A 19,038-nucleotide genomic window follows, 5' to 3' on the forward strand; every position below is an offset into this window, starting at 1 on the left:
ATGTTTTGGTCATTTTACCACATATAAATTTCTAATTTTTAAACAGCCAAAGTTGGTGATTTTTCCATTTAAATTTATGCCACTATTCCCTAAGCTTGGAAAGTTAACTCAGTCTAGAGATTGAAAAAAAAACAGTCAACTGTATTTTTTTTTGTTTCAATTAAAAAAACCAAAATTTTTAATTTACCTGAAAACAATTTTGGTATGCAGTAATTTTAAAATCATATTACAGAAATAACTAGAAATAATTAGAAAATTGTTATCTATGCTGTTAATTAAATTAAATTTATTAAATAATCCTTCCCTAACTCCACTCATTTGTGATACCAGCTCTATCATTTTAAACATGGTTACTAAACTCTGTGCCAAAGGGTCTCCTTAACATCTGTTGGACACCTTGAAAACTACTAGCTTAAGGTAGTTTATGGTTTCAACATTAGATAAGACTACATTCCTTTTGATGATTTTGTATCTTTACAGAACTGTTTTTGACAGGTGCTATGATAAAAAGCAATGACTGTTGGGCTTCCCTGGTGGCGCAGTGGTTGAGAATCCGCCTGCCGATGCAGGAGACACGGGTTCGTGCCCTGGTCCGGGAAGATCCCACATGCCGCGGAGCGGCTGGGCCTGTGAGCCATGGCCGCTGGGCCTGCGCGTCCGGAGCCTGTGCTCCGCAACGGGAGAGGCCACAACAGTGAGAGGCCCGCATACCGAAAAAAAAAAAAAAAAAAAAAAAAAAAAAGCAACGACTGTATAAAAATCAATGTGAAACAGGAAATGAGGATGGCAGTGTCCTAACTGATTCCAAAGTTTGAAAAGCTTAGCAGTGGTAAACAGGTATATATATCCCATTAGTAACTAACTGTGGTTATTTAAGAATGAAATGAAAATATTATTTCTTTCAATTTATGACTACTATTTTTTTTAATGGCTATGTGGTTAGGACATAAATACTAAGTTGTTTGGACCTGTGCAGAAAACGAGTTAACATAGCAGAACTAAGGCTGCTATCCTGTGAAAGTTCTGCTTACAAAGTTGGCCCTTGCCTGGTGTCTAGGACCTTGGATTTCGTGCGGGTTTCCACCATTCCCTAACTGATTAAGGGTGGCTCACAGTGCCTAAACTGTTTATACAATCAAGGTGGCTTATGCTGAACACCTTCTTTCTTTTGAGAATCTAGAATTTTTGGTGCTTATGTGATCAGCTCCCAGTAAAAATCATAGGCACTGAGTCTCTAGTGAGCTTCCCTAGTAGACAACAATTTACATGGGTTGCTATAACTCTTCTGGGAGAATTGAGCATGTCCTGTGTGATTATTTACACTGGGAGAGGATGTCTTAGAAGCTTGTTCCTAGTTTCCCCTGGACTTATCCCCATGAGCCTTTTGTCTGCTGATTTTGCTTTGTAACCTTTAGTTATAATAAATCTTAGCCATAGTATGACCATCTGCTGCGTCCTCCTAGTGAATTATAAAACCTGGAGATAACCTTAGGGACCCTCTGGCACAAGCCCTAACTATTTGATAAGTATCAGTTTAGGTATTTCTTTTGGACTGAGATATCAAACATGCTGTGAACCTAGACAGTCTGGTTATTTTCTTACACCAGTACCCTGTCAATTATGAAAATTTAATAATATGCCTTAAGTATAGTAGTTATATTCCATTTTTAGAATTTTTGTGTGTATTCCTCTCTGCTTATTCTTTCAGGTTAACTTTAATCCGGATAAAGGCCAGGGCAAGGGAAAATGCTTCCTCCTTTTTAATGCTGATTAGAAATCCATTAACATATAAATTAATTTTGATTTGGGAAAAATTGGTATCTTTCAATACTGAATATTCTCATTCACGAACATGACTGTATTTCTCCATTTAGTCAATTCTCCCTCTACATGTCGTCAATCATAGAATTTTTAAGCTAGAAGCAAAAAAAGACTCTTTGGTCCAACCTCCTCATTTTAGTTTGAAGAAAACTAAAGATAGGTTTACAATTACTTACTGGCACAGTAAGTACTAAAATCCTTGATTTCCAGTCCAACTACCTTTGTACGATACAATATTAAACCTCTATATCTGTAGGAATTTATCTAAACTTATTAAGTACCATATAAGTTGTGCTGCTCACTGAAAGGTGAGTAAAATATGCTCCTAGTTCTAAGTAGTTTGTCTTACCTGATGAATGAACTCATCTCTTTGGTCCATTATTATTTTCTGAGGAGGTCCATATAAGAAAAATATATTGATAATAGCTTTAGAAATTTCTGATGCTGAAACATCACAAAGAGGCAAAATCACAACCCATTTTGTGAACAAATCTGTCATGATTATAGCATATACATGACTTCTGCTGCTTGTATGAAATGGGCCCATCAGATCAACAGTAACTATACTCCATGGATTCTCCACTTTGAGAAGATGCTGTTTAGGTGCTAGAATAACCGTATTTTTTGCCACTTGGCAATGCTGACAAGCATATACCTATAAAACAGGCATACAATAAAGAAAAGGTATACAAATGTTAATATATTCAATATAATAAAAGCAGTCTTATAAATCTGAACTTTGAAATGGTTGTTAGGTACTTTGTGTTTTGAAGGAGAAACTTTTGGACTATTCTCATAATAAAAGAAAACCTATTCAGAATATAAGCAAATATTACTTGCTACTAATATTCAATGATCGCCTTAAGGGGTCTTATTCACATGGAAGATAATTCTGATTTACAATTAATAAATATTTATTAAATGAATAGATCTTAAAACATGTTTGCTATAATTTTAAATCAATATGTGAGTATATAATTTCTATAAGCAAAAAAACTTTTTTCTTTTAAAATTATCACTCTACTAAGTTCATTCATTCATGTATGCAATAATATTCATTAAAATATAACTTTATTCAAACAATATTTATAGATGCCAGAAATTCCTCTAGGTCCTGGAAAAAGAGAATGAACAAAAACAAAGCCCATGCTGTCATGGAGCTTTCATTTGTATGAGATGAGAAGAGATCAATTGATCAACATATGGATGGTGCCACTGTTCAACATATTTCTGTAATTACACTTTGGAAACTACTTTCAAACCAAGTCCTGAACAAAATCTTTAAACCGATCTTATCGCATCATAGTTAACTTTTGATCAAAATTTTTATTTTCTAGCTTTTCTAACTTAAACTAGTTCTCATCACAAATAACCTTATTTCCAAAAATCACTTTTCAAATGATAAAGATGTCACAAAGATTTCACTGAATGTCTATAAAGGAATGTGTGGCAGGTTCTAAAGGCAAATACAAAAACTAAGGTCTTTGGAATACCTGCACAGACTCACAAATGATACTTAGTTAAATTAAATGTTGGGTTAATTCTTTATGCCTGAAATGACGTCTTTTTAATGCACTATTACGATTATTAAAGGGTTCTCACATACATACTAAGGAATTTCTATCATTTGCCATATGGAGCACACTAGAAAGAGTAGGAATCAATTGACCTAGCAGCAAGAATCCCAGAACTCCTAGGTGAATTTTCTATTAGAAGAAGTTGAGGTCCTAATGGGTTATAAAGTTACAAAAGTCAGACTAATTTCATTATTTTCACAACTTGATTTTGCAATTAGTTGGTTTGGGGTTTCTGCCTTATTTGACATTTTCTATGTCAAGATAATATAGGAACAAAAGAGGAGACACACATGAGGCCTGACTTATAATGAACATATTCTCCTCTCAAGAAAAGATTGTATGACTGCCATCAAAGAGGTAATGATTAATTTTTGGTCAAAGAAATTTCAGCCCCATTTAAATTCTGCCTACACAAGATAGTTCAATGATGAAAATCTGGTTCTAGATAATCTATCTAAACAGAGTATTTTCAAATATTTAAATAATGCTTTGTTCTAGTTCAAATTATATTTCAGTGATTTTAAAGAAGATTTTTGAAGGGAAATAAAATTCCCTTTAAATGTTTTGCAGAAAAACTACCCAGACAAAAAGTACTTAATGAGAAGTGATATCTAGAGTTAATCTGGAGCAAAAAATGAATTTTGGATATATACTACAAAGACATTATTCAAAATATTCTAAATACATAAGCCATACCCACTGTTTGACATCATTGGTCACAGAAGTCCAATAGTAGCTGGATTCCACTAGAGTAAGGGTTCTGGATATGCCATGATGGGCTCCAGTGTCATTTTCATGGCATTCTCTTAGGACTTTCTTTTTTTCTTCTTCTGAAACAATTACCAAACGATTTTGTTTTCTGTCTTTTCCGACATAAAACAGCTTTTTTTCTGAAATAAAAAAATACCAAAAAGATATAATTGAAATTTTTAGATATCTATATAGTTTTAAGATAATCATAGCCTTATCTTCAAACCATGAGGTTTTTTTTGTTAAATCTTTTTCCCTCTAAGATAGAATATTTGTGATGATGCTACCATACAATCTGAAAGGTCCTCAGCTGTTACACTTACTAATAGACATGTAAGAGAACTAGCTGCTATAGTTTTGTAGCTATCAACACAAGTAGGGCTAGCTTGTTCACCAAAGCACATGATAAATATGGGAGTATAAAATTATCTTTCTATGCGAGTAATCAAACTAGAAAAATACTTGCAGCAGGCACCTCCTAAAAAAGGCAGGAATTAGCAAACAAATTATGCACAGATAAGCAACTTCTGGAATAGAATTTTCCAAAATAGCAATTCATCATAGCTGTATTTTTTTAAATAACCACCTCTCTTAAGTTTTTCTGGATTTGGTTAGGAAATAGGGTTCATAAAGCCAAGAAAGTGGGCAAACCTTAATCCTCAGTACAGCTGTTTTCCTTTGGAGACACCTGGAAAGAGTCTACGGCTGGGAAGTAATCAGAGCAGGAAGAGAATCGCCAGTTCTCCAGTGTGGATGAGTAGCTATTCAAACTCCAAAATACACCAGTAAGCTATTAGTGTGCTTAATTAAGCACATGCTGAGTGGAACATTCCTTACTTGAATTAGAAAGTAAGCAACTTAAGGGCAGGAGTTATCTATCTTATTCATCAACATGTTTCCAAGGCCTAAAATGTGATTGGCACACAGTAGGAACTCAGTAAACATTTGTTGCATAAATGATTAAATAAATGAATGAATGAGTCCTCTTTAGTCTGAGACATAACAGGTATGCCTGTTCTTAAACTTAAGGGAGTTACTGGAAGGGGTGTACACAGGGAGAAATAAGCAGGTATTTATTTATTATCTTAGAATTTTCTTGACGTGCTTTGAGAAAAGCCTGATTCTGTACCTACAGGCAAAATTCCCATTAACAGTACCAACATTCATTTAGTCATCTGGTGATTGTACTTCTTGCTTATCTCATCCCAAACTTCTCTTCCCCTTTGGAGGAGGAGGAGAAAGAGGGGAAAATTATCATAATCTTTCAAGATAAATATTCTACTGTCTTTCAAATATTTAATTCATTCAGGGGGATTAGGAGTTCAAAAATAAATATGATCCTGAGACTATTTAATGGCACTGAGAGGGAGGAACCACAGAAATAAGTAGAGTAAATAAGTTAACTTTGTCAACATTTTCATATTAGGCATCAAATAAGTTCTTCATTGAGAGTGACACGAGTGCTTGCAAGTGTACCACTAGAGTAGGAATCACCCGAGGACAAAAACAGGTGACATTAATATCGGTAAGTGTTTTGTTTTGTTCATGGTATCATTTTCTGTCTATGATTTAAAATGCCCTTTTCACACTTACTGGCCTTCAGTTAGCTTCAATGTGATTTTTATTTTGCTTTTGACTGAATGGCATTATCAATTTAAATGGTAATTGTTAAGCAACGACCAATTACTACAGAAATTCTCAGGATTCCACAAAGAATTACATATGGAGAAACATCTATATAAACTCTATACTAAAAATTGGGGGCATTAATTTTACCTTTGAAGGCAAATTTTTTTGCTGCTCTTCTTATGCCACTTCTCTCACTAGGCAGTGTAGTTGGATGATATTCACCAATTCGTTTATAATATGCAATCTGTTTAAGATGAAGGTCACCATTTTTTCCACTACGAACCATCATGAACCTAGGTAAAACGTATTTACAGATATAATTTAAATGATAAACTAATTCAGTTGCTATTTCAGTTTAGCCTTCTGTCATATTTCTGCTTACATGTGAACTGAACATTCCCAGAATAATATCTGTGACAGAGATAATTGTAGTACAGAAAAGTGTGTGATGTATATGAACTAAAATATTCAAATGCTATTTTTGAGACACAACATGACACATTATCTTGTCTCTTTCCATGTGAAAAGAAATACTGAAAAATTTCCACATACTGGGGAAAAAAGGAAATGAACAAGCACACTTCAAACAGTTTTGCTTAAAGTCTCTACTACCATCAACTGAAATGTTACTTACATAGGATGGTTCTGTTATGTGACATTTAAACAAATGACAGCTTATAAGAGAAAAAAATATAATTTTATATTACTTCTTTTTTTTTTTTTTTTTTTTTTGCGGTATGTGGGCCTCTCACTGTTGTGGCCTCTCCCGTTGCGGAGCACAGGCTCCGGACGCGCAGGCCTAGCGGCCATGGCTCACGGGCTTACTTGCTCCGCGGCACGTGGGATCCTCCCGGACCAGGGCACGAACCTGTGTCTCCTCCATCGGCAGGCGGACTCTCAACCACTGCACCACCAGGGAAGCCCTATATTACTTCTAAATATAGTCATGGTCATTGCAAAATGCAAAAAATTCTCAAATCATTTATGAGTAAGATACATTTTAGAAATGTTCAAATGATAAATGGCAAAGAAGATATTTAGCTATGCTAGATCTCATACACTCTTCTAACTACATGTAAACTAATTTTTCTTGAGCAGAAATGATTTTGGTTCTGTGTGTACTTTCCCTATGTTATAAAGAAAAATCTGGCTGGACTGGCCAAAACAAAACTTCTCTATTTTAGACCCTAAGCCATATGGAAAACCATTACTACATTCAAAAGAAAAAAAAACTTTTTCTTTCATATTTTCAGTCAAAACGAACTATTCTGTGCTGGTTTTTCTGTTTGCCACCATCCCCGCTGATCCAGATACATGTTTGGCCTTTCTCTTCCTTCTGCTGTACCCTAAAAGACTGACCCTTACAGACTGCATTTATAGTTTTCTGGTTGGACTTGTCCAATGGGAGGTACGAGCAGGCAAATCAGATGGCAGAAGAAAGAGGTCAGGATATTTATTTCCCAGCTTATTCCTTGGTTTAAGTTGCAACCCTCTACAATCATAGCTCCTATCAGGAAACCCATCTTCTGTGACTCTAGTTCTCACTGGAAGTTTGTAACAACATTTCTTCTTGCTGCTTCAGCCCTAGAGGTGGTTGCTATTTTCTGCTGTTGCTAGTCTCCAGGTACCATGTTGGTTTCTTTGACCCTTTCGATCATATGTTTATAAACAGGAACGTCATTAAATTTTCTTTAAAATCCAAGCAGAGTATATCTTCTGTTTCCTGCTAGAACTATAATTGATACAAGTGCTTAAAATTCTGAATTTCCAAAAACAATATAGATGTATACTGACCACTAGAAGATGCAGGGATAAGGCTACAAGAAAATATTACTGCAGAGAGAATGTTAGAACAAAGCAGAATAGACCATGCTTATAAACTATGGCTTAAAAAGCTTATTAAGTCTCTTTCCCAATGATACAGCACTTTGCACATTTAATAACCATCTTTCCGATCTTTTCATAACTTTGGGATATCAGTACATTTCTAACATCCCTTAACCTTAGGTTAGCATAAAGTGTAAGCCATTTTAAAAGCAAAGGTTCTGCAAAGCTAATTCTCTCCTATCATAACCTAAAAAACAGGTCAATTATCTCTATAAAACAATTAGCTTATTCTAAGTTTAATTCACTTTCAATTAAATACATAAATTTTTTTCATTTTATAATAAATGGTTGTACCCCTAAATCAAACAAATGTACCTTATCAGTTTCTAAAACATGTCAAAAATGAATGGATCAGATTTTAAGACCATCTATAAAACTAAAGTAAATAAGACAGTGAAGTATTGGCATAAACCAATAGTAATGGATAGACACACAGGTCACTGAAATAGAATAGGGAGTCCAGAATTAAATCCACATGTATGCAGTCAATTAATTTACAACAAAGGCATCAATACAGTGGGGGAAGAGATGGTCTTTTCAATAAATGATGCTGAAGCAATTGGATATCTGTATCAGAAAAAAAAATTAATATTGACCACCTACCTACATCAACAAAATTAATTCCAGATAAATCATAAACCTAAAAGTGAAAAGTAAACTATAAAGCTTCTGGAAGAAAACATAGAAGAAGATCTTCAAAACCTTGGGATAAGCAAAGATTTCTTAAACAGGACACAAAAAGCACTATTCATAAAAGAAAAAAATTATAACACATTGGATTTCATTAAAATCAAAACCTGTTCATCAAAAGACCATTAAGAAGGGAAAGGGTAATCCACAGATTGGGAGAAGATATCTTTAATATATATATATATATCTCATGAAAGACTCATACCCAGCATATATAATGAACTACTACAAAATCAAGAAGAAAAGGATAAAACTCAATACAAGAAAAAGGGGAAAAGAATCTTACATGACATTTCAAAGAAGTGAATATCCAAATGGTTAATAAGCAAGTGCAAATGTGCTCAACATCGTTACCCCTAGGGCAATGCAAATTAAAGCCAAAATGATTTACAACTACACACTATTAAAAAGGCTAAATTTAAAAACAGAAAACACCAGGGGTTGTGAGGACAGGTAACCGAAACTCTCATACACTGTTTGTGGAAGTGTAAAACGGTACAGCCACCTAGGAAAATGGACAGTTTCTTCTAAAGCTAAACATGTTTACCCTAAGGCCTTGGCAATTCTATTTTTAAGTTTATATCCTAGTGAAATTAGTATATGAGTATCAGAAGACATGTATAAAAATTTTCATAGATGTTTTATAGTCATAATACCCCTGACCAGAAACAGTAAAGGCATCAAGAAGAGGTTTTACCCTGTGTATACTCAGTCCTTGCTCTATAGACACTTCTGTTGTTTTCCAGTTCCGTGTTGCTCTAAATCTCAGTGCTTTTCAAACTAACTGTGAAATCTCTGACAATAGACCCCTTGATGACTTTATTTTCATGTCATCCTATCTACAGCCTTTCCTCTGCCAAAAGATTCTGTGGCAAACTTCCACCCTTCATCAATTTTCAATTTAGGAAGGCTTGTGTGGTTTTAAGTATGGAATATAGACTGTCAGTCTACCTATCCATTTGCCTGCCTGTCATTCTAGCTCTGTATTATTAATAATTCTCCTTAACTCTTAAAAAATCAACCAAAAAACAGGCAAAAGTCATTTTTCTCTGTCTTATTTTCATCTCTAGGATACAGTGACACAAGCTCTTCCAAGTCCAAGAGATAGAAAGACCCATCCTTTCTTAGTTTACATTAAATCATTATGGTCTCTATTCTATAAAATTTATAATATACTATAAATGACCCCAAAATCTTGTTTTCCCTTAATGGCTTTTGGGACCACCAATGTTCTAAATCACCTAAAAGAAAACATTAAAACATCCCAGCCTAGCCACTGGGAGCATGGTACCTGTAGGAGGATGAAATTTATTTTAAAAAGGTAAAATCCTTTGTTACCTCCATTTCAGAGACCAGTAAAAGTTGCAAAATTTCCTGAAGGACATTAAAAAGAAAAGAGGAGAAGCCTTTTCAGGCCTCTAAAAAGCATGCAGGAGCAAAAGGCCAAACTCTCACACCTCAAAGGAAGTACATGTCCTAAAACACAGAGGTTTATCCCAGGGGATACAAGGATTCTTCAATATATTCAAATCAATCAGTGTGATACACCATACTAAAACACAGAGGGATGTGGGTAATTCTAACTGGTAGAAAAAAATTGGCCATTGGAAAACATGAATGTCTGCATAAAGCACAGTGATGTCTATATCTTGCTCTTATACTTAAAAACCTCTCTCTTCTAAGTTCCCACCATATCCCTCCCATTTCCCTTTTGGGTATTTTAGTCCATTTGGGCTGCTATAGTAATTTATTATAGACTAGGTGACTTAATAATAACAAACATTTGTTTCTGATAATTCTAGAGGCTGGGAAGTTCAAGAACAATCTGGTGGATTTGGTGTCTGGTAAGAGCTTGCTCCCTGGTTCATAAATGGCATCTTTGCTATGTCCTCACATGGTAGAAGGGGATCAGGAGCTCTCTGAGCTCCCTCTTATAGACACTTAACCCATTCTTGAGAGTTCTACCCTCAGGATCTAATCATCTACCAATGATGCCACCTACTAATACCATCACATTAGGGGTTAGAATTTCAACACATGAATTTTGGGGGGACACAAACATTGTCTATAGCATGAGGTAACTACAGTTACTTACTAATGGCATGCCTGCACCTCTGGTCAGTGTACAACTTCTCAAACCTTGGAATCAGATTAGACACTGCCACCCTCATTTCTTCTTCCATACTGATTTTCGTACAGTATCTGCATTATTACCACAGCAAACATCCAAAAACCAGTTTTGCAAAGATATAAAAAAAAGGAATGTAGCGTGACCTAATGCTGAAACTGTGAACTAGTAGTCCACAAGGGATATGACAGATGTTGAATACACCTGTGTTTCCTTTGAAAGTTTAAAATGTTTCATGGCACCCTGTGAATTCACTATGATGTCCTAGGAAGCCTTGGCACACAGCTTGACAATTGTGAGTTAAGGCATTTAACAAGTGAATACAAATTGGATTTATTAAGTTAAATTTTTGGATGTTAAAAGGTTGTAGACTGATAACACTGATATTTATAAATTATAGGTCTCTCAGAGGTACAGACTAAAAGTGTTTTGTTTTTTTTTGTTTGTTTGTTTTTTTGCGGTACTTGGGCCTCTCACTGTTGTGGCCTCTCCCGTTGCCAAGCGCAGGCTCAGCGGCCATGGCTCACCATTAGACACGGAGTACGAACCCGTGTCCCCTGCATCAGCAGGCAGACTCTCAACCACTGCGCCACCAGGGAAGCACAGACTAAGTTTTTGACATTCCTTTAACTGGAATCAAAAAAACCTGGCAATAAAGACTATTACAAGAGACAAAGAAGGACACTACATAATGATCAAGGGATCGATCCATGAAGAAGATATAACAATTGTAAATATTTATGCACCCAACATAGGAGCACCTCAATACATAAGGCAAATACTAACAGCCTTAAAAGGGGAAATCGACAGTAACACAATTATAATGGGGGACTTTAACACCCCACTTTCACCAATGGACAGATCATCCAAAATGAAAATAAATAAGGAAACACAAGCTTTAAATGATACATTACACAAGATGGACTTAATTGATATTTATAGGACATTCCATCCAAAAACAACAGAATACACATTTTTCTCAAGTGCTCATGGAACATTCTCCAGGATTGATCATATATTGGGTCACAAATCTAGCCTTGGAAAATTTAAGAAAATTGAAATCGTATCAAGTATCTTTTCCAACCACAACGCTATGAGACTAGATATCAATTATAGGAAAAGATCTGTAAAAAATACAAACACATGGAGACTAAACAATACACGACTTAATAACGAAGTGATCACTGAAGAAATCAAAGAGGAAATCAAAAAATACTTAGAAACAAATGACAATGGAGACACAAGGACCCAAAACCTATGGGATACAGCAAAAGCAGTTCTAAGAGGGAAGTTTATAGCAATACAATCATACCTTAAGAAACAGGAAACATCTCGAATAAACAACCTAACTTTGAACTTAAAGCAATTAGAGAAAGAAGAACAAAAAACCCCCAAATTTAGCAGAAGGAAAGAAATCATAAAGATCAGATCAGAAATAAATGAAAAAGAAGTGAAGGAAACAATAGCAAAGATCAATAAAACTAAAAGCTGGTTCTTTGAGAAGATAAATAAAATTGATAAACCATTAGCCAGACTCATCAAGAATAAAAGGGAGAAGACTCAAATCAATAGAATTAGAAATGAAAAAGGAGATATAACAACTGACACTGCAGAAATACAAAAGATTATTAGAGATTACTACAAGCAACTGTATGCCAATAAAATGGACAACCTGGAAGAAATGGACAAATTCTTAGAAATGCACAACCTGCCGAGACTGAACCAGGAAGAAATAGAAAATATGAACAGACCAATCACAAGCACTGAAATTGAAACTGTGATTAAAAATCTCCCAACAAACAAAAGCCCAGGACCAGAAGCCTTCGCATGCGAATTCTATCAAGCGTTTAGAAAAGAGCTAACACCTATCCTTCTCAAACTCTTCCAAAAGATAGCAGAGGGAGGAACACTCCCAAACTCATTCTATGAGGCCACCATCACCCTGATACCAAAACCAGACAAAGACGTCACAAAGAAAGAAAACTACAGCCCAATATCACTGGTGAACACAGATGCAAAAATCCTCAACAAAATACTAGCAAACAGAATCCTACACCACATTAAAAGGATCATACACCATGATCAAGTGGGGTTTATTCCAGGAATGCAAGGATTCTTCAATATATGCAAATCAATAAACATGATACACCGTATCAACAAACTGAAGGAGAAAAACCATATGATCATCTCAATAGATGCAGAGAAAGCTTTTGACAAAATTCAACACCCATTTATGATAATAAACCCTGCAGAAAGTAGGCATAGAGGGAACTTTCCTCAACATACTAAAGGCCGTATATGACAAACCCGCAGCCAACATCGTTCTCAATGGTGAAAAACTGAAACCATTTCCATTAAGATCAGGAACAAGACAAGGTTGCCCACTCTCACCACTCTTATTCAACATAGTTTTGGAAGTTCTAGCCACAGCAATCAGAGAAGAAAAAGAAATAAAAGGAATCCAAATAGGAAAAGAAGAAGTAAAGCTGTCACTGTTTGCAGATGACATGATACTATACATAGAGAATCCTAAGGATGCTACCAGAAAACTACTAGAGCTAATCAATGAATTTGGTAAAGTTGCAGGATACAAAATTAATGCACAGAAATCTCTGGCATTCTTATACACTAATGATGAAAAATCTGAGAGTGAAATTAAGAAAACGCTCCCATTTACCATTGCAACAAAAAGAATAAAATATCTAGGAATAAACCTACCTAAGGAGACAAAAGACTTGTATGCAGAAAACTATAAGACACTGATGAAAGAAATTAAAGATGATACAAATAGGTGGAGAAATATACCATGTTCTTGGATTGGAAGAATCAACATTGTGAAAATGACTATACTACCCAAAGCAATCTACCGATTCAATGCAATCCCTATCAAATTACCACTGGCATTTTTTACAGAACTAGAACAAAAAATTTCACAATTTGTATGGAAACACAAAAGACCCCGAATAGCCAAAGCAATCTTGAGAACGAGAAATGGAGCTGGAGGAATTAGGCTCCCTGACTTCAGACTCTACTACAAGGCTACAGTAATCAAGACAATATGGTACTGGCACAAAAACAGAAATATAGATCAATGGAACAGGATAGAGAGCCCAGAGATAAACCCACACACATATGGTCACCTTATCTTTGATAAAGGAGGGAAGGATATACAGTGGAGAAAAGACAGCCTCTTCAATAAGTGGTGCTGGGAAAACTGGACAGCTACATGTAAAAGTATGAAATTAGAACAATCCCTAACACCACACACAAAAATAAACTCAAAATGGGTTAAAGACCTAAATGTAAGGCCAGACACTATCAAACTCTTAGAGGAAAACATAGGCAGAACACTATACGACATAAATCACAGCAAGATACTTTTTGACCCATCTCCTAGAGCAATGGAAATAAAAACACAAATAAACAAATGGGACCTAATGAAACTTAAAAGCTTTTGCATAGCAAAGGATACCATAAACAAGACCAAAAGACAACCCTCAGAATGGGAGAAAATATTTGCAAATGAAGCAACTGACAAAGGATTAATTTCCAAAATTTATAAGCAACTCATGCAGCTCAATAACAAAAAAACAAACAACCCAATCCAAAAATGGGCAGAAGAACTAAATAGACATTTCTCCAAAGAAGATATACAGATTGCTAACAAACACATGAAAGAATGCTCAACCTCATTAATCATTAGAGAAATGCAAATCAAAACTACAATGAGATATCATCTCACACCGGTCAGATTGGCCATCATCAAAAACTCTAGAAACAATAAATGCTGGAGAGGGTGTGGAGAAAAGGGAACCCTCTTGCACTGCTGGTGGGAATGTAAATTGATACAGCCGCTATGGAGAACAGTATGGAGGTTCCTTAAAAAACTACAAATAGAACTACCATACGACCCAGCAATCCCACTACTGGGAATATACCCTGAGAAAACCATAATTCAGAAAGACTCATGTACCAAAATGTTCATTGCAGCTCTATTTACAATAGCCAGGACATGGAAGCAACCTAAGTGTCCATCAACAGATGAATGGATAAAGAAGATGTGGCACATATATACAATGGAATATTACTCAGCCATAAAAAGAAATGAAACTGAGTTATTTATAATGAGGTGGATGGACCTGGAGTCTGTCATACAGAGTGAAGTAAGTCAGAAGGAGAAAAACAAATACCGTATGCTAACACATATATATGGACTCTAAGGGAAAAAAAATGTCATGAAGAGATTAGTGGTAGGACGGGAATAAAACACAGACTTACTCGAGCATGGACTTGAGGATATGGGGAGGTGGAGGGGTGGGCTGTGACGAAGTGGGGGAGTGGCAGGGACATATATACACTAGCAAATGTAAATTAGATAGCTGGTGGGAAGCTGCTGCATAGCACAGGGAGATCACCTCTGTGCTTTGTGACCGCCTGGGGGGGTGGGATAGGGAGGGTGGGAGAGAGGGTGATGCAAGAAGGAGGAGATGTGGGAGCATGTGTGTATGTATAACTGATTTAGTTTGTTGTAGAGGGAAAACTAACACACTATTGTAAAACAATTATACTCCAATAAAGATGTTAAAAAAAACAAACAAACAAACAAAAAAAAACCTGGCAGATGACAATGCTAACGTCTAAGTGTATAACAAAAAGCACCTATCAGGTCAATTCCATATATCTCTTTTCCAAGCACTTCCTAAATAAAGAAAAAAGGCAAGAGGTAATTTCACAGAAGAAAAAGGTTTCTTATTTCATTTTCTCTTTGTAAAATTAATTTTTACACTTTTTAAAACATACCCATCATTCTTGATGATGTGTACTTCTAACTTCCAAAAAGTTCAGGAAATAAGGTTTTCTAATTAGAAAGACCAATCATTATTAACAGGAGAGTTAGTTTATTTCATTATTTCTATTCTTTTGCATCTTTCACACAATTATAATATAGCAAAGGATATTAAAATACATTTAATCTTCAAGAAGTAGGGAAAGATGAACAGATTTTTGAAAAATTAAATATACCACATCACACACTAAAAAATTAGGTCTTGACTAAAGAACACATTAATATAGCACCGAAAGGAAGCCCAGCGACTGTGATTCAATATCCCATTTTCCAGATAAGAAAAAAGACTTCAAGTGGTTAATTCAGATTGAAATTGACTGGTAAATTATAATACTCAACAATGGAAGTAAATTATTCCTTTCTGAAACAGCATTTAAAAATTCCCATATAGGCTTCTGCCTAGAATGCAGAAAGCTAGAAAAAAGTCACTCCTACCCTAACAATGAGAAAAGAACTGGATAAGCTCACTAAGATGTCAATTCTCCACAAACTGATCTATAGAATCAATGCAATGCAATCAGAAACCCAACAAGCTCTTTTGTAGGAACTGACAAGCTGATTCTAAAATTGATATGGAAAACCAAAGGACTCAGAATAGCTAAAACAAGTTTGAAAAACAAGAATATAGTTGAAAAAGTTTACATTACCTGGTTTCAAGACTTACTTTAACGTTATAGTAATCAAAACTGTGGTACTGGCAAAATGACAGCATCGATCTACACAACAAAATAGAGTGTCCAGAAATATAGCCACACAGAAATGGTGTTTACTGATTTTTGACATAGGTGCCAAGGTAATTCAATAGAGAAAGGATAATATTTATAACAAATGATGCTGGATGTTTAGCAACTATCTAAACATCCACGTGAAAAAACATGAATCTCAACTCATACCTTGCACCATATGAAGAAATTAAAATTATTCATGATGGTCACAGACCTAAATGTAACACCTAAAGTTATAGAACTTCTAGAAGACAACAAGAAAGAAAATTTTTGTGAGCTTAGGTTAGGCAATGACTCCCAGATAACAAACAGAAAGAACCACCCATAAAAGAAAACATTAAAACTTCTGTTTTAATTTAAGAAAAGAGAGAAATCACAGCCCGGAGAAAGTATCTGCAGCACACGTATATAATGAAAAACCTGGATTCAGAATTTATAAAGAATTCTTAAAGCTCAATAATAAGAAAACAAACAATCCAATTTTTTAAATGGGCAAAAGGTATGAACAGACACTTCATCAAAGAAGTGGTTAGGGGCTTCCCTGGTGGCGCAGTGGTTGAGAATCCGCCTGCCGATGCAGGAGACACGGGTTCGTGCCCTGGTCCGGGAAGATCCCACATGCCGCGGAGCGGGTGGGCCCGTGAGCCATGGCCGCTGAGCCTGCGCGTCCGGAGCCTGTGCTTCGCAACGGGAGAGGCCACAACAGTGAGAGGCCCGCATATCACAAAAAAAAAAAAAAAAAAAAAGTCAAAGAAGTGGTTAGCAAATAAAAACATGGAAAGATGTTCAACACCATTAGACAATGAAAAACACAAATTAAAACCACAATAAGATACCACTACAAATCCACCAAAATGGCAAAAAACAACAAAAACAAAACAAAACAAAACCTGGCAATACTAAGTACTACCAAGCATGCAAAGCATTGCTGGTAAGAATAAAAAATGGTGTAAACATATTGGAAAACAGTTTTAACCCAAGAGAAATGAAAGTATATGTTCACACAAAAATCTGTATGTGAATGTTTCTAGAAGCTTTATTCATAACAGCCAAAAGCTGAATACAATCCAGAAGTTCATCAACAGGTGAATGGATAAACAAACTGTGGTAGATCTACACGGTGGAATACCACTCAGCAAAAAGGAGCTACAAATACATTTAACAATAGGGAGGAATCTCAAAATCATTGTGTTAAGTGAAAGCAGACACGAAAGGCTACATACATACTGTATGCCAGTCTTTTTATGACATCTGGAAAAGCCAAAACTATAAAGAGAGGAAACAATTTTTTGAACTAATTTTTGAAAAATAACTACAAAAGCAGATTTTAAAAATAATTGCAAACATTTATACAGCACTTTACTGTGATGATCCTCACAGCATGCTATGGAGCAGGTACTAGTTTTACATCTGTTTTAGAGATAAGAAAATGGAGGTTCAGAGAGATTATCCACTTTGCTCAAGGCAACACAGTTAGTGAATGCATCTATTGACTTAAATTTAAACCTTGGTCTCTGTTGCTTCAAATTTCATGGTCCGTCCCCCGACACACACTAATTTAATTATTTGTCATCCTCAGCTTTCATAATACTTGGTTCAGGCCTCTGCTAGAAAGGTTATAAAGTGATTTTTGTAATAAATAATTTAGGTTATAAATGAGAATGAGAAGGTCCTGTTAGTTTTTAATGATTACATTGTTTCACATAGTATTCAGGACACAGTGGACATTCAACTATTTGTAAATGAGTAAGAATTACTTGCATTTCCTGACAGGAGAGGTAGCATTGAATTTAAAAAGAGCACACGTTCCAAAGGTGACTATTCTTTCACTTCAGAAAACATTACTTCACTTGCATGTATTGATACATGGTACTACAAGTAGGGCCTGTCTAAGAAGGTACCGCTTTTAGGAGTTAGAATTTCTAGCATGTGACAGTTACCTAAGTCTCAGTACCCATGTTTGACAAAAAGGAAATAATACTTACCTTTCCTTTTTCACAATTATGAAGATCAATGAGATAATTATGAATTTGAAAAGTCCTTTGCAAATGGTAAAGCAATACATAATTATTGTTAAAATGTTTAAGTATTATTATCTTCCATATAAAACTGTTCAAAGTAGCGGAGAACTTTCTTGTCTCAAAACCTTTATCTTCAAGGAAAAAAAGATTTTAAAATCTCGTTCCTTTCATTAATGGAACGAAATTGTTTCATAGAAATGTTTATTTACGTTTTACTGCTAAACACGAAACCCAGAAGAATCAAGAGTTGTATACTTTATAATGAGTTTATAGTCTAATTGGGTTCACAAGCTTATGGTTCTGGCAGTAAAGACAGATGACAAGGAGAAATAGAAAACGAATAACAAAGAAAAATCAGTTCACAAAAAGTATAGTCCTCCAAGTGGAAGGTTAAAAGTTTCCTGCTAATGTTTTCTATTTATATATAGGTATAACTTAAAGAACTAATAGTTTTCTCCTTTTCAAAAGAACTATTTGGTCCCTAGAAACCATCCAATGGAATAGTTAATATGAGCAAATGGCTTTAATACTCAGAACAAACATAAATATCTTCCTATTCCCAAATATTATTAAACAAAGGTATCACTTACAAGGGAGAATTAAATGGTTTGAGTTATAAACACGGAGATTACATTACACCTTTTTTGGATATGCTCATATTTTCAAGAATTCTTAAAAAAAAATTACTCGTGTATTAAAATATGTAGGGATGAGAAAAGGCAGTAAAGGTGTCTTATTACAAATCCTAATTGAGGAACTGTCAGGATTAAATTTGGTTGAGCTTTTTACACTATGTCCCTGGTACAACATTAAATGAAATCAATGAATACTTATTGTAGGTGTAAATACTTATTACTTGATTTTTTAAATAATTTTATCTTGTGTGTGCAATAAAGGCAGTTAGGTACCACTTTAAATAAAATTAGGATTTAACTGTTTCACCAAGGGCAAAACCCAATTTAAG

At 35.1% G+C, this 19,038-nt stretch overlaps 1 protein-coding gene across 4 annotated transcripts in view; it reads right to left on the bottom strand.

The window, feature by feature from the left end:
* GIN1 (gypsy retrotransposon integrase 1) overlaps positions 1 to 19,038 on the bottom strand; it is a 33,471-nt gene that overhangs the window by 13,450 nt on the left and 983 nt on the right. Inside the window, exons 1-4 of one of the 4 annotated variants that reach the window (XM_067031413.1) lie at positions 18,039 to 18,088; positions 5,925 to 6,070; positions 4,095 to 4,288; positions 2,171 to 2,476 (exon numbers count right to left, since the gene is read on the bottom strand). In XM_067031413.1, the coding sequence (XP_066887514.1) occupies positions 2,171 to 2,476; positions 4,095 to 4,288; positions 5,925 to 6,066 (642 nt within the window). In that variant the 5' untranslated portion in view covers positions 6,067 to 6,070; positions 18,039 to 18,088. Of the gene's footprint in view, positions 1 to 2,170; positions 2,477 to 4,094; positions 4,289 to 5,924; positions 6,071 to 6,602; positions 6,706 to 15,992; positions 16,110 to 18,038; positions 18,089 to 19,038 lie in introns of those variants that run through there. The other 3 variants (XM_067031411.1, XM_067031412.1, XM_059060727.2) reach the window with 3 other exon arrangements.

This window comes from Kogia breviceps, chromosome 4 (assembly GCF_026419965.1).
Source record: "Kogia breviceps isolate mKogBre1 chromosome 4, mKogBre1 haplotype 1, whole genome shotgun sequence".
NCBI lineage: Eukaryota > Metazoa > Chordata > Mammalia > Artiodactyla > Physeteridae > Kogia > Kogia breviceps.